The 18,056-nt window shown below is 36.0% G+C and overlaps 1 protein-coding gene across 1 annotated transcript in view; it reads left to right on the top strand.

Annotated features, from left to right (window-relative positions):
* Positions 1 to 8,918: 8,918 nt before the first annotated feature.
* LOC108736272 (protein jagged-1b) overlaps positions 8,919 to 18,056 on the top strand; it is a 227,676-nt gene continuing 218,538 nt past the window's right edge. The window contains exon 1 of the mRNA XM_025975193.1: positions 8,919 to 9,149. Coding sequence (XP_025830978.1) covers positions 9,057 to 9,149 — 93 coding nt within the window. The 5' untranslated portion in view covers positions 8,919 to 9,056. The remainder of the gene's footprint in view (positions 9,150 to 18,056) is intronic.

Genomic DNA, 18,056 nt, shown 5'->3' on the forward strand with positions numbered 1-18,056 from the left:
TGCACACCACAGACAATATGTATTTGACGTAATAAATAAATCTATTATTCCTAAAACATAAAATTGCAGTGTAGTCCAATAATGAAGTCATTATATGTATGTTTCTCTGGTCTTAACTCAAATCGAATACAAAGGTATAAAACTGTCTGGCCCCTCCTCCATTTCTGTCTAAAAAAAGTGTGTCATAATTTATGATAATTATACGTAGGTACATATTTCGGCATAATCAAGTATACTCTCTATTAGGATTTTATTAAAGGCTGCATTTATGGATCAACATAGTCTGCAGTATCAAATTAATAAAGTAATAGCGGAAATTGAATATAACACTTGAAAAAACGACACAATGGGTATTTAGCTACGGAATTCCGAAAACCAATGATAATTATTGTTTTATTGATTTTATTACAAACGTGACTGCAGGTGAGACCCCTTTGCAGCGACGACGATTCAGAGAGCTGGTCATAAATCGTACGTACCTATGTCGAGTACAACACAAATGAATTACGAGAAGGTTCCGGAATTTCTATTCCAGAAAAGCTCGAGAACATTCTAAATTATATTGTTACGTTAAACATTCGCAGTCAGATGTTTAATGCACAGAGAGATAAATATGCAAATAAGCAGACGATTATAAATAATAAGAAGTGATACACAAGATTAAGCAATTATGGATAAATTACACAGATGAGAACAATATAGTGAATCCAAATTGAGATTTATTGACTGGAAGTATGATAACGCAACCGTTCTTCTGAAAATCGAAGACTACAACAAGAAGATTGAGAAACCCTTGGACCCGGAAAGCTACAAACTCTTGAAGAAAGCCGTGTTGCCCAGATATAAAAAATTTTCGATAGAAATTAACAACTTCAAGAGCACGTTTTGTTTACAAATAGGTCGATGGTATTACTATATTTGCCGCATCTCCAGTGTTACAAAAGTTTGATAAAGGATAATTTTCATAACTCATGAAAAACACCAGTACGTAATGATTTCTTGAAAATTTTTAGTAGAATTGGCAATTGTTTACAATTTTTTATAATGACAGGTGATACATTATCAGGTCTAGGATTAGCAAATAAATTCCGTGATGATAATTTAATAAATTTTGAAGTTTCTAATGCAAAAGCATGTGTAAACACTGCAGTATTTCTAGCACAGTCACAATATACTTAATTGGTTTTATTATCCACTAGTCGAAGCTGTCTAAATTTGTGCGGATGGGCATAGCGCATAGGTATATTTTAATCGTGGCGATCACCCGTACCATAACCTAACCTAAGCAATTAGCAAAAAGTTCTTATCTCTGGTGCACAGAGCTTACAATTAAATATGCTCAGTTCAAAGCACTACACTTAAGCTAATCAAAAAACCCTATCATACTATAAACTAACCTAGACCCATATTACATAGCATTCCACACATGTCGATCGGGCAAAACTTTACCACCATAAGCTTATCTAATATATCGTCACGCATTTAAACACTTTCCTCACTATCATTAAATTTATTTAATAATTTGCTCTTTGTAATTAACACTACAATTATTAATTCACCATTGTTTCAATATATCGCATACTTGGTCAATACCTCTTCGCTCTGTATCGTGTCGTATCTCGATCTATTTATAGGGTTGGTCATGTTCTAGATTCTAGAATCATCCAGAATATGGACCATCCCAAGCCTGTAGTAGTTTTGGGCAACGTCCCTTTCGCGCTGATAAATTATATAGCCGTATTTTGTCGCCTTTATTATCTGGTTTTCATGCGACCGCTTTCAAATCACAGATTCGTATGCACAGCATTATGAATGGCTTCTAGTCGTCCTTGTTGTTCGCCCGCATATCCGTCTGTAGATACTGCAAAATCTCCAGGAAGACCAAAAGTTTTCTCCGCTGGCAACCTAAGTTTTTTCCCAAATAAATTACTGGCCGCTGTTGTTCCAGTTGTCTCACGGATGGCCGATATATAAGCTAAGAGAAATAGTGGTATGTGTCAGTCCCAGTTCATAGGTTACATTGTTCTACCATTAGATTAGACTGCTGATATGAGGGAGTACTCCTCGGTTTTGTAATACCCATTACTTCTGCAAGTTGCTTGCTACAAAGCCGATTCGAAGTTTCTGCTTTTCGGAATACAATTCCAGTGGTACTACATATCGACTAATCCAGTCATTTGCACGTTTCTCAGCAATGGTGTGTGCTTCCTGATTCGGTATCGCATATGCTTCGAGCCACTTGCTAAAGTAATCCATGACTATCGCGATGTATCGATTACCGGAGCCTGCCATTCGTAATGGCCCTAGTATGTCGACTGCAATTCTTTCAAATGACACTCCCACGTAGTACTGCTGCATTCGACTCCTTGTCTTCGATTCCCCACTGTTGGAAATTTCCTGCACCAATTTCCAAGTCGATTCTACTTTGTAGCCAATAAAATCGCATACCTTCCCTAGAGTCTTCGTAACGATGAAATCCTTCACCATGAATTGCTTATAACACTTCTGAAATTCTTTTCTTCGGAAATACCTCTTCGAAGGTTCTAATCACTGCCAGTAGCTCTCGACGTGTAACACAATAATTTCGTTCTTGCTTAGAGGATGTTTTATTGAAGTACTCTATGAGCTTTTCCTTTCCGTCTGGTATTGGGATAACACACCACCAAGTCTTCATTACTAGCATCAGCATCAACGATGGAGAGTTCACTGAATCGTGGGTATGTCAAAATCGCGGCTCTAGACAGTGTAATTTTCAGATGTTCAAATGCTTTTTGGAATTCGGGTGTCCATGAACGAAGCTCCATCTTCCGTAGATCTGTATAGTGATCGAGCTGTATCGACAATGAATATTCGGTATTAGGAGCAAAGTACCAGAAAACTTCTAAGTTCTTTACGAACCTTTGGCTATGGCTATGGAAACAAAATTTTACTGTATCAGGGTCGGTCATAATTCCTTCTGATGTTATGACGACCTACATATTTTGCTTCTCTTCTAAACAAGATGCTTATCTTGGGACTTCAATTTCGCGGCTGACAATTTCTTGAAGGCTTCAGCCATGTTTCAGAAGTGGTTGTCGAAGGTTATTTCTAGTATTGTGATGCCGTCTAGGTAAGCTAAACAGATTTTCCAGTTTAATCCCTGTAATACAGTGTCCATAAGTCTTTCAAATGCAGTCGGTGCATTGAACAATTCAAAAGGCATCAGATTGAACTGCCATAGATCATTTCTAGTTGTAAAGGCAATCTTCTCTTTATCATGCGAATGCACGTTCACTTCTTGCCAGTATCTACTTTTCAAATCGAGAGTAAGGAACCATTTAGCTCCAGCTAGACTGTGTAGTGTGCCGTCGATTCGGAGTAATGGTTAGTTCTCCTTCTATGTTGCACCGTTCAGCTTCCTTTATTCCACACAAAATCTCGTGCCATCTCTCTTGCGTGCCAGCACTATAGGGGAGGCCCAAGGGATGGTTCTATCAGCCCTTGCTTATGCGTGTCTTTTATAAGGTTAATGACTTTCTCTTGTTTCGCCCAAGGAACTTTTCTAAGTGACTGTTTGCTGGGCTTTACTGTTCCAGTGTTGATATTGTGGTATTTTAAGTTGGTCCTACCGAAGTCTTGATCTGACAGGGCGAAGACGGGTTATAAAAGGCCAAGAAGTTCTGATTGCTGGACTTGGAGCTTGTTGAGATGGTTGCTTGACCATTTCACCAGCTCTGCTAAAGTTGCTGGAAGTGATGTCGATTTCATCTCTGGTTTTTCTTCTCAGACAGAATGGTGAATTTAAGCTACTGATTCAAATACTCCCAAGTTTCTGCCTTTGCAGATTATTTGCTCGAAGTCATTCAAATTAGCTATTCTAATGGGTATCGATGATGTTCCACTTCTTCTAGCGTACGTCGTCTTCTATTCTGACCCTTACAAAGCTCTCGGAGTGACTCGGTAGTACTTGATCTTCCTCTACGATCACCTTATAGGCGACAAGCTTCGTCTTGGGATTTGACAATAGTACCTCCTGTCCATCGACGCTCATTGTAGGAGTGCTAAGATTTAAGTCGATTCCAAGTTCTTGAAAAAGATCCAATCCAATGATGACATCATCTATTATGTCGGCCACCAATACCTTACAATATAAGATTACGTTTCCAATTTTAATTTCTCCGTAGATTAAATGAAGTTTCTCAGATAGCTATAGTCAAAATCAGTCTTTTTGTCAAAGGTCGAATTTGACATTCCGATGCCACATTAGATCGAACAATAATATTGGATGCCCCTGTGTACATAACCATTCTAACATGGTGCTGATTTATAGCTCCTTCTATGTATAATGAGCTAGTTCCGTCTAGTCTTGAAATGAGGACTCCCTCCGTTCCATAAAGTTGGCTGTACTTAGTTTTCCGACTGCCTGTTTTGTTTGAGAGACTCTGTCGCCTTATGTGACCCATTTTTCCACATCCAGCGTTCCGGACGACCACTATAATTCTTACAGTTTCGAACAAAATGACTACCTCTTCTACATTCCCTAAATTTTGGATTTTGTTCTCTCGCATCTGTAGCAGTGGCTTTTTTCGCAGTTATTATACATTCATTGATAAGCGACGCGATAACATCCTTTGTAGTTGTGCCATTGTCGATTTCGGCTTGTCGCACTCATACATGACTCTCAGAAGCTTGATCCGCCGCTTCAAATTCTAAGGAATAGGACAGTGCTTCAGATGGAGTCTTGTGGCATGCTAGTCTAAGGACGTGCTGTAGTTCAGTATCCATGGCTACACAGATGAATGTTTGCATAATCAGCTGGTCTATGAACTCCGTAGGAGTACGGCTTTTCAGTTGCGTCTAATATGTTGTAAATGTTTATCGCCTTGTCTTATTTCTAGACGGTTGACGATATGATGGAAGTCATGTTGTTAAAACTCGGGCATTCCTTGGTGGCTATCCAGCGCTTCTCCTCATATAGCAATTATTAGTGATGTTGCTTTCTCTGAACCAGTCCATGCTCTGGCCTCTGCCGCTGCTCCAAACTGCTACAGCTAAACAGACTATGAGATCTTTCCATAAAAAATTGGAGGTGTAATAATTATTAATGGTCTTGCACCCGACTCGTCAACTCTCGCAGTATTAGGTAATTGTAGCTTTTCAATTTCTTCTTTCATTACCTCAATTCGCGCCTTCACCATTTCATCGTTCCTTTTAGAAATCATTCTCACACTTCATTAACAGCACATGCTGACATTAGAATTCTATTGCTTCCGATAGTAATTCAGCTATTCATTCAGAATACAAAAAAACGTATTGTTTCTCAGGAGTTATTTATATGCAGTTCGAACATTTACGTACACCAAATTAATTTAAACAGTGTATTCTTTCAATTTTTCTGTCACAGTAAAAATTTTTTCCTCTATTTGACTCAACTTAATTATTAAAGCTGGGTTAAAATCCAAACACCACTACATAAATAGCAATTTTCTATAATATGATAACCTTTAGTAAAATCGGTAATAAAACATACTGAAATGTGAGCGCTCTGACTGGAGGCAGCTTTTCTGACGTCACGGAACCGGGACGTAATACGATTTCAAGACACCGTATCTCGGCAACGGATCGTCGTAGAGCAGCGAAGTATGAAGATATTTTCTTAGATATTTTCGTACTAAAACCTTACTTTCTGATTACACCCCCTTTAACCAAGAACTCATTTAGAAATTGAAACATCATCATGTAATATTTCGGAAATTAACCATTACCTCCATTCTCCACATACATCACCGTATGTTGTAATCGTTTCAGGGTTAGAGAGTCGTCTGATTCCACGGAGCGACGAACTAATCGCTTCCCATTAAGCTACCATGTCTTCTCCTACAAGTAAAGCTCGGAAGAAGGAGCAACCTTGCCTTTAGCGAGACGTTGCACCTGTGCGTGCATGCAACTTACCTCGTTCGCCGTACCTTGCTGTTGTTGATTGTGCTCTTCGTCTTGCTACATCCACACATGCACACACATACAGACAAGCATAATGTACGTACGTACGCTTATACGAGAGTGCCAATGGTCTTTCTTACTTTGAAAACGACCAGCCTATAAGTGTACCTACAATCGAGTGGAGTCGATCTTTGGGAACAGAAATGATTTCGATGAATCGGTATCCAGTCTACAACGAATTATTACATCTATCTACAAATGAATGTAGAAAACATCTGGATTCTAAAATGTTAACAATGTAACAGGTATACAATACTTTAATAATATTAATACGAGAAAACTCTTGCAATTACGAAAAAGAAATACCAAAAAGTCCAATTCCAGCGTATTCATCCAATAAAAAGTTACTGAGATGATAAATACTTATACAGTTCAGTCATCTAATGGACCTTAACGCGAGTGCATTTTCTTCGGCTGATCCATAACTTAATACCAAACATAAACAATAACATCACCCCAAAAAGCAGCTATTTCCGACCTACTGAAGGTGAATTTTTCTACAATCAGCTGGAAATCGTAATTNTTATAACATTTTATGCTTCAAATGCCCGTAGGAGTCTGTGGTATAAATATTAATTATTATAACTGGGACACCCTATATATGTACTCATAAATCCATATAAATAGTTTGTGTGTAGCACAGCGATTGCGTGACGATAATTTTAAGGGTGTGGAAGATGCAGGTCAACCTTGACATCTAGGGAATTTTTACAATTCGAGTGGTCTATGAAATATCTGACCCGAAGAGTCGATAATGTTCTGGAATACTCGAAAACATTATGAATGAGTGATGGGGATGGTTTTTGCAGGCACAATAATATTAGGGCATGTTACATTTATATCTCTGAAATTTTATAATACGTATATACGTACCTAATGTATGCCATTATAAGAATTTCCTAGTCTTTCAAATGGCATCTTGCTGACTATATTTGAGATTTTTCAATTTTTCTTTTTTTTTTTTATCCTTTAGAATACGATTTTTGCAAGAAGCCTTATTAGTGTGCCCCTATATATCAGTCAGAATATATGCTGTCAAAATTCTATTTAAATCGACTCAATATAGTTTCGGCTGTATGTATTGATCATCAGTCAGTTTGTCAATACAACAAGCTCCTTTATACTGTATAGATATTATAACCCTTTAGATTTGATAAAATCTTATACAACTAGAAGGGAAACGTTGGTGTGTTAGCACATTAATTAATACCTAATAAAACCCTTTCATCCCCTATCAGCTTTCATTTCTACAATTCAAATATTAGACATACAGATATTATATGGTACCAAATAAAGTTCGTCGAATTTGTAAGTAATTGCCTATTTTGCGTGTACCCGGTAAACTTTTACCTAATTAATGAAATAAGCAACAGACTTGTCAATTTTATGAAATGTCCAATAAGGTATTTCACTTTTTGCAAATTTCGTGAAATAGGCAATAGCAGGCACAATAATTTCCGTTTAAAAAGATTTTTTTTGGACCACATTGTTGTACACAAAAGAAAGAAAGAAATAAAAACCTTAAGGAAGAACGTGGCCACGATAACACTCACTTCGTGAGGTGTAAGGTTATACTAGGAAAAGAACACTCACTTCGTGGTCGTGGTCATACTCTTTCATTCGTTTACAAACCTTTAAAAACCTTTTTGATATGTATATTTTAGCACAATTCCATCTTTTGTATCCTTGACCAGAATCTACCTAGTCTTCACTAATCAAAACCAAAATTGTCTTGCCTATTAATAGATGCGCCTATTAAAACGCTGTTTTACTTATTACAACCTACCTACCTACATGAAATCCGCAACTGCATTACTTGAATTAGGCAAAATTTTGCCTCTGAACACGTATTTGGCGTCACAATCTCGGTATGTCTAAATAAAAAGAGGGAATAAATACCAATCAGTAACTGTTTTCAAAATATCCAACGTTATTAAGCATTCTGCTCCTCTAATTAGGTATGGAGGTTCAGACTCCGCATAAGAAATTTTATTTCAAATATTTAGAATCGAAACAAATTCTATTTTTTGTTCCTGAGTGAAAATTGCTCATTCTTATAGATGGTATGTCCTAATAGTAAGACTTATGTATTAGGTACTGTGAACTCCTGGTATAATCTGTGATGGCCGCTGCAAGTCGACATCAAGAAGAGCAAGCAAGAGTAAAGCAAGTAACAATCAAATCGCAGCAGGAAGTAGTTCCAACTCTTTGTTAATTTTAATTTGGACGACTGTGATCCTTTCGGAAATATCATCAGTAACCTAACCTATCTGTCTACATTGTTGGAGTGATATGCCTAACAAACATTCCGAATTATAAGGAAAATGCTTTCGAAAGTAATATCCACCTGTCCCACGATCAGATAAATTTATCTTAACAAATTTAAGTAGAATACCTAATTTAAAGAAAATAATTATTTAATGTAAGTCAAACGAACATTAAATAAAAACGGTGAATTGCCAAAGAGGCTGAAGAGACCAATAAAGGAAAATTACCACCTGAAATGTATTTTATATTCATCAAATAAAGACGCCGCACCGCATCGTACTGACAAGTTTAATAAACGTGCATGCTTATGAGATAGAGAGGTGTACATTATGTATGTATGTCGTACATTTGATCCTACAAGAGAACCGTTATCGGACGGTAACTCTCCGGTAACCACTCGTCTTCCAATGCATCGATTATTTAAAAAGTATTCGACATTGAGAGCTCCTATCAAAAAATCAACAGGTTTCTTTCGGGATGGATACCGAACCGTCCACAGTATCCACCGCCATGAACGACTCGGATTCTCGCGGCGAGGATTCGGCAAAGATTCGTTGGATTGGTCCATCCGGATGCTGGAGGTGATCCTAACAAGACAACAATACGAAGCCCGAGGTAAGAGGGGAGACAGAGCCTACGGCTGCCCGACGCCATCAGTAGACGATCGGTTGTGTTGGTGTTCGCGTCGTTGAACGAAAACATACTTTATAATCTAAATGTAATGAATGGTAGTAATGTTTTAAGTGATTCTGAACATAACCCCGTGCTTCGTGTTTCTTAAGCCCGATGCCGTGGCCCTATGCTACGTTATGTGGAGTGTCATGTGGCGATTATTGTTGTGTAGGAGCATGACCCATGGATATTTATTACAGGTCTCGCTTCTTCTCCTCGCTCTGCTACAGGTAAATCCAACCCTTCCGCTTCTTCTTATCAATTCTTCGATCTTCCGTTTAATCTTCATCAAATTCTATCAAACAAAAAGTAAAATATGAATTTCGGAAACTTCAAGATAATTAATAGAATCCAATGGAAGAATAGTGAACTAATGTTTTCCGTATGAAGAACAAAAGTTTTTCCAATGATTTTCGTATTGGAAGATTTAAGAAAAACACAAGTGTTTACGTATTTTAACTGAATAATTTAAAAAAAAAAGTTAACTTAACTTTACACCATAACATCCAGTCAAAGTTAATAGGTACTAGGTGTTAACATAATTCTTTTTGCTAATAGGGACAAACCAAATCCTCAGACAAATGTGCCTTGTTTCAAGTCCTTGTTATTAGCTATCCAGCAAGGAACTTGAAATACCAACACTTCCACAAAAAAAGTGAATATAAATTATATGTTTCTTGTTTTTCTTCTGACGGCAAACGTAGGTGGTATGCCGTGATAACAAGTGTTTATAATATCCATTATGTAAGTGTATCTTGAGACCACATGGTCATGGTCATGCCTTCCATGGCACGTATGTATTTTCGAGTAAAAGATTGTATTTCAAACACTTACGAAACGTTTACATTCGAATACAGCCACTAAAGCTGTTTACTGAAACTTTTTCGAGTGATCTCAAGTGCGGTACCTACCGTTCCTTATTAATAAGAGCTAATACCAGAAAATACTTGGAAGATTTTATCATCCTTCTGCATATGTTAAATTTTTAAATTAACCATTCATTCACGCTCCGAGTAAAATAACCGTAGGCAACAGGTAGGTACTAATGTTAAATAATAAAATAAAAAAAATGACTTTCAATTATAAGTTACTGCATATTTTATTTCCATTCTCCTAATGGGGTCGTTAATGTTTCAAAGTTTAAACAAGCCTTTCGTTGTAAAATTATAGGACATTACAGATTCGGATTTGTTTGCTTACATTACCTGGACCGCATTCCACTCATAAAAATTCCCGTGTACCTATATCCCATAATTCACACTGTATACGTACTCTTAATAAAAGAACCCTTGTTCTCCGTTTCGTGTCTATCTAAATAAGGGCCATACACCTTATGATTTTCTTTCATTTCGCTGAGTATATTTTCTTATATCCCATTTCACATTTCGTGTTTGTTTTATCCATTGCTTATTCTTATTAATTAATTCTCTTTCTTAAAATTTAAAAAAAGAGGACGATATGAAAAAAGTACCTAGACGAAATGAAACTGTAGTTTGTATTTGCAAGAATATAGCCTTTAGAGTTACATTTTCATTTAGCTTTACCCATCCAGTATCATAATCGACACCGTTATAGTTTAGGTACTCGAATAAAGTCGATGACTACTACCTTTGCAATAATTTCTTATATCTGTTTCACCAAAATTTCTGGTAAGTTGATGGGCATTTACAGAAATTGCAAGGATAGTTTTTACTTATTAAATGCGGAAATTAGCAATATAATAATATAACAATATACTCACGTAAATAACAAGTGAAATTATTTGTTGCTAAACCGTCTATGTACATTTAAAAACTATATATATACGTCAGTATCTATAAATTAAGGGTGCCCATATTCCATGCTCCATACTCCGTAGAGGTACTTAATATAGGTGAATTTCCCATATGAATTTTATGACTTTTTCATCATATAACGAGAAGTCACAAAAAATCAAAATAAAGTAGGACAGAAAATTATCTAAACATTAAAAAAATGATCTATCAAAATAAATTGCAAACAAAATTGTAATCACAACTGATTATACCGTAAGAAATAAAGATGAAGTACGATAGTTCGATTTTTAAATAATTGCTCATATACACTAGTGGCAAGTTGAGAACCAATCATAAAGGGATGCTCAATCGCATGCGATCGTCAAAGGATGACATCATCATTTGAAAAATACCAAATGGTATTGGAAAATTCGTATAAATACATTCAACCTTCTTTGTATATACGTAATAAAAGTAATGTAGGCCCTATAAATACAATTTGTGGTGTTAAGGCGTGTTCAAAAGATTTTGAAAGTTTTAGTTTAGGACAGTTTTCAGAGAAGAAAATGATATTTTCAGATATAGAAACATAGACTTAATTGAAAAAGCATATTGCTCACGTTGACCAAATTATGCATTTTCGCCTACCGACATAAGAAGAAATGTCGACAAAAAACGAGTAAATTTCTATGTTCGGTGAGCATTTTGCCTTACGTTTTAGAGCAATTATTATTTTATTCCAATAGAATTATGGCTATAGCGTTTCTTTTTAAAGTAAGTTTCAGTGGGTATACTTTGAACGTTTCAGAAAGTGCATGATACTAATGTAAAGTGTAAATAAGATAGTGAAAATATTACATAAGGGGACATCCATTAATTACGTGAGGTCAGAATAGGGGGGAGGGGTCCAACGAAATCTCACCAAATCTCATTTAAACCGATGGGGGATAATCGAAAATCTCACGTCAACTTCAAAAAATATAGAATATCACAGATACTAAAAGAAAATGATAAAACTATTGATAATAGATGTTGTAAGACATGCGGCATTTACTTTGCTTCGTGTGTAAAGCTGCAGAAACACAGGTCAGCTCTTCATGCAGTTCGACGAGAAACTCTTGTCAGGATTCAATCAAAGCGTGTAGTTAAGTGTCGTGCTAAAGAGCTGCTGTGCGTTGTGGACGAATGTGGATAGATGAAGAAAACGTAGACGTTTCCAGTGACTGTCTCTTCCTGCACTACCATAAATCCCAGATGACATATGTCAAATTATTTCGATCGATAAAGTACACGAGTCTCCATGGATTGAGTAAAAATTAAAAAAAAAAGTGTTTTAATCTGTTTTTACTTTGAANTTTATATGTGATGAGCAGTCATTCTTTATACAATACATGTGCTTTTTCGTTTCTGCCTAATTAATCATAAATGGTGTCTTAAATTTAAATGAATATTATATCATTTCGAATTCGCCGTTTCCTGTAGGATGCTGCATTCTTGATAAGAATTTCTATATCTGTTACAACATGATAGTATAAACAAGTTGTAGTTCAAGGTGATTTATCAATGTTTAAAACTTCCTTTCAAAGCATTTCCGTCATAGTTTGTTACATACATTTATACCCTTCTTATTTTATTATAGAAGCATTTATACATTATACATTTACATATGCATATGTATGCAAATAATGTAAACTTCTGATATACACTTTAGTGGCAAGTTGAGAATTGAACATATAGAGATATTCAACGTTGTTTAAAACCATGATTAAAAAAAACTCAAAAATTGATGGCAAATTTTTTATTTTTTTTTGTAAATTAATTTTGGCTGGTTTGTAAGTTATTATTGATATTGTCACGTATTTAAACACCTTCTCCCGCTTTTACTACTTTTATTAATTATTTTCTGTCTAACACTTCTATTATTAATTAATTATATAATAATTAATTTATGACCAGTTTGTCGCTTCTTCTTCGCTTTGTATCATCTCGAACTCTCTGACTCGTACTAAGTAACTCGATCTCGCGACAACTATTTATAGAGACTTCACATTTTCTAGAATGTTCCAGTATATGCCTTCTAGAAACCTGGTGTTCTTTGCCACTGTGTATGTTGGCTTATATTGTAATACAGAATAAATATTAACAGAAAAATATTTTTAGGTTTTACTACTTATGAATAGATACATTTTTATGTAACCAAATAATTTCCCAAAATTAATCAAGATTTTATTGCAAATCATCTAAATTCTGATTCTATTGTATGCAATCGTCAAGGGGCGGCATCATCTTTTGGAAAATACAATGGAGTAAACAAAAATTCGTAAAAAATTATCTACAGCCATATTTTTATATAGATAACTGTATTTCGCAAACCGCCATTGTACACCGTTAAGGGTGGTATTTTGAAAATTCATGACACCGTTGCATATGTGACGTGAATATTTGTAAAAACTTTCAAATTTCCTGATTCAGCGGTTGGGACTGTGCCTTCAACGATGTATCAAACATTGAATCCCCTTTTCACCTCTAGTCCTTTTCTTAGTGTTCGCCTTTGATGAGGATGATCCGCTTTGTTTAGGACAAATTCTAGAGAAGTTTTAATTTTTTATTAAATTTTTACACTTAATACTTTCACCAAATGATAAAATTTGTAAATAATTTGTCTGTCGCGGGAATCGAGCCTCGAAGATTTTTCCTGTTTTTGTGTTTCCCTTTATTTGTCCTTTTTTTCTTTTTGTCAAATTTCATGATCTTAGGTCAAAGGGAAATATCCTACAGGTTTTGATTCCCTTGGTAGTGTCAAAATATACTGTGTACCTAAGCGGTCGCATCCTTTGATTGCGTTGACTTAGGAAGTTTGATTTTTCACAGTTCCATTAATTCCAACTCGACACCTCCACACGTTCCTAAGGAAAGGCGTTGACAAACAGTCAGACATACGCATAACGAAATGATCCTATAAGGGTTGCTTTCTTCTTTTTGAGGTACAGAACCCTAAAAATACCACCAAAGAAATGCATAATTTCTGTTCAGTGAATACTTTGTTTTCATCGTAAGGTCGTCAGTCCTAAGACTGGTTGGACACGCACCTTCACTCTTTCCTATCCTGAGCTAATCTCCGCATTTCCCTAAATCTAGAACATCCTCAACTGTTTGCAAACAGTAATCTAATCTAGGTCTACCTCTTCTCCTACTAACTCCCGTTTTTGCCTCTAATATGTCTGTGACTAGACCTTCATGTCTGAGAAGGTGCCCTACTAACTTATCTCGCCTATTTCTAATACCTCTTCATTTCTAACCTCTATCCACGGTATCCTCATCATTCGTCTGTAACACGACATTTCGAACGATTCTACCCTTTTCTTTACATGTATATAAAATTGTCTAGCATTAATATATTAATAATAGAGGAAATATAAAAATTGAAACAAAATGCACTGTCTATAATGAGTTTAAACTTTTGGACTTACGTATTTGTTAGGTACATATTACGTATATAGGCAAGATACTTATCGGGAAAACATAAACGTAGCATCTACCGAGAGATATCAAAGGTATCCTGTTCTAACAATTTTATCAATTAATTAACATTAAAAGCACCTGCTACGATATCATTTTCCGAAAGGATACGCAATTTATAGGATGGGTAACCAAAGGAAACGGAATTGTACGGTGCATTGGTTCGGTGAATGTGGTATTTTAAACCTCAAAATTGACAAAACTGTAACCTGATGTAACGGAATCTGAGACAACGTCGAGTCGTCGACGTCTGTCACTCTCGGCGTTCTGTTTGTCTGTTTGCAAGTGTGTGTAAATACGTATTCGATTTGAAGACCTTTAGGTACCCATTTCACGCTGAATACAACCTATCATGTAACAGATATTTATATGTGTGTATACATGTAGATTAGCATGTATTTTTTTTTGTACCAACCTGTTATAGGAGCACGTTTGTATGGGGTGCTCACACTGCTTTATTCATTCTGCTTACCTACCCAGTCTGTAATGCTATACCCTTTCGCTTGGGGACTCCTATATGCTGCAACATAATACCTATTACTACGAATACGTAGGCACCTATTGTTACAAAAAGCAGTCGTATAGACAGACAGTTATTTATACGCATATACAAGTAACACATATATTTATGTGTCGTGTAAATACTACCACTTTATATTGTTCACATTGTCATTTATCATTTCCACAGACGAATTACACAAAGATGATTGTTTACGTCTGACGATTGATTTAGGTACCACCTCCTTCGGCGAAGTCGAATGAAGAAGTTCATGGTGGTCAGTATTTATGCTGTCGAAAGTTCAAGACGCGGATCGCGATTTCCATCTTGTTAAATCGCATCAGCGCGTCGCTGTTGTACAACCCTGTCTCAAAGCAGCAGGTAGAGTTGTTCTGTGTTCTGTCGGAGTTGTCTGCAATGTGCTGATGAGATCCGACAAGATCGAAATCGCGATTTGCCTCAGAATACTGACCACCGTGTACTTTTTTGAACGATTTGGTAAGCATTGTATTACAAATGGCGTTTACCGCTCTGTTTGTAGGATTTCATAAAACAGTGTGTCAAGGCAGCAGGTAGAGTTGGCCAGTGTTTCGTCGAAGTTATCTGCGACGCGCTGGTACAATCCAGCAAAATCCGAATCGCAATCCGCGCCTGAAAGTTTCGACAGAATAGTGACCATCATGAACTTATTTATTCGATTTGGTAACGTGACCATCACGTACGATGAGCTACGCCGTGGATCGAGTAGATATTAGTAAATGGAACTTGTCGAAAATATATTGAATTGCACTAAATGTAGCATTGGACTATAGATGACGTTTATCGCGTCCTTTGTAAGATTTCAGTGAAGAAGTGGTTTATCCGACGTTTCGTCAACAACTGTGGTTAGCATCCTCAGGTGACATAACGAGATCGTAAGATTTTTGATTTTTGTTGGCGGCGAAACGTCGAATAAACAACTCCTTCGGTGTTCTCTTGGAAGAAGGAGAATCAGTCTTGGGCTACGGCAATCACATCCAATGAATATCGAGCACCATTCAGTCAAAGCCAAACTTCTCTTTTGGAACAAAAAAGCATATTTTTATTTGAATATTTTTTACATCAAATTACATGACAGGCATGTACAGCACACGAAATATGTTGTGCATCCCGTGTTAGTTCAACGCATTCTTTGTTAATTTGTCATATAAGGAGTATTCAGTTTAAAATATTCTTTTTGTTATGATTTACAGTCTAATGCTTATGTATAAAAATACGTTATTAATCAGAATAGGTGATCAAATAATATTGTTCTAATTGAGGATGAAGCTGCTTCAGGAAGACGATAAGCTCCCCGTTAGAAAAGCTATCGCGTTTTTTAATTTTTGGTGTATAAAAAATTCAATAGTTTCAAAGAATTTTAAGAAAATTAAAGCAAAAGTAACTACTACTACATTTGGTTATAATATATATATAAATTTACCTTCGAATCGGTATAACAAAATGTAGTTATTATATTTATCACCACTTCTGCAGGTATTTACATGTAAGTGATAGACTTCCTGTTTCTGGCCAATAGCCTAGTAACATTCTGGTTGACCAACAATCATGTTAATATCAACCGATCAACTTATTGCTTCTCATTAACAGTTCAGGTTTGCTTCCTCCTCTTGCCTTCGTTTTGCTTGGGTAACATAATATAATTAACTTTAAAATTGTAAATATCCACTACTACAAATAGAAGAATTTTCATTCAGAAACGATGCATATATACAGTGAAATCTCCGTCTCTCTGACGGGCAGTTTTGTAAAGTCCCGTTTTTGTTCCATAAGAATAATACAGAGCAAGACCTCTACTCAACGAATTTTGTCTTGGACGGTCGCGGACGGTTCAAATATGGAAAACTAACTAATAAGAAATATCTACTTAACGGACAGCTGATTTGTGGGCACATTTCAGAAATATGCGCGGCAGCAATTTAGGGACATGCCAAACTCAATTGGCCTAAACATTAGATTGACAGGCTGGTACTGTATTAAACAGTAACTTACATACAGTTTAGTATACTTCGTTTACTTTCTGTAGCGATGTGACCTTCAGTTTGTCCGGCGCAAAATAGAAAAGAACAGTACCAGGCCAGAAAAGGAAGGAGACAACTTTCGGCCAAACTCTTAACCGGTTAGGAGCGTATAATCTGTACAGTACTGCACGGAAAAATTGACCATTTTATCTACTACAATTACATTGCTCAAATGTACTGTTATTGGTACCATTTACTACTGAAAATATCAACTAGATGTTTATTTATATTTGAAGACATTAAAGGCTTTAACGCTTCTTTTCGACTCGCATTACTATTCATGATTGAACAAAACTTTTGGCAGGTACTGTATGAAAAAGTATGTTTAATAAACAAGAGTCGAGAGTGTAATGAGCTTTTTTCTCCCTGCCTACTACTTTTCCAGCGCGCATCCAAGACATTGAAAGGGGCACATCGCAAGAGAAAGTAAATGAAGTATAGTTGATAGTTATTTGAGGATTAAATATTAAATATTTTATTTCTTTAACGGCTAGGAAAAGGTGAAAAACTTACCTAATACCTTTTGAAAGTATTATAATTAAATAGGTATGTTTAACATTTTCTTGAACAGTAAAATTTGGCAAAGGAAAAAAGGTTACGTCATTATTAAGATTTTTATGGATAATTGTCTAATCAAACCTTTTAAAATATTGACAATACACTTTAAAAATAAAGTACCTAAGCAGTTAAGTAGAAACTTAGCAACGTAACTAATGCGCATGCGTTTCGTAACTCTTGGTTGTTTTTATGTAACAATTGAAAGTTTACTATTGTATTATTCATCCGAACATGTTCTGACTTTATATCGAATCTATGGAATGACTTATAATTAGGTAAACGATAGATCCACGTGTAAAAAGAACATTGTTCTTAATTCTCATTCAAAGTAAATAACAACCTTACACCACCCAACGTTTTAAAAAAATGTACTGACAAGCTATTGTTACCACGAAACAATACAATGACTATCGTCTTCTTCTGCGAAAAACATTTAGTTTACGTATTGTATTAAAATATCTTGACAGAAATGAACCAAAAACAGCAATTTGCACAAAAAGTTTTATTTTGTCTCAGTATATAGTCGTTGCGGATTGAGCATCGAATAATCGGGTGCAATCATCAGAGGACAGCATAATCTTTCACCTTTTAAAACTTTTTGGGTGTTGCTAGTGGGCGGGTAGTCGGAAGGTAGGGCAGAAAACCCTCTTCAGCCTCCTTACAGGAATCGTGGGAATGGGTGGGTGGTGGTTCGGGTGAGAAAGTTGGGACGGACGAAATGCCGCTCGGAAATCTTTCGATAAATAC

This window comes from Agrilus planipennis, unplaced genomic scaffold (genome assembly GCF_000699045.2).
Source record: "Agrilus planipennis isolate EAB-ADULT unplaced genomic scaffold, Apla_2.0 scaffold97, whole genome shotgun sequence".
NCBI lineage: Eukaryota > Metazoa > Arthropoda > Insecta > Coleoptera > Buprestidae > Agrilus > Agrilus planipennis.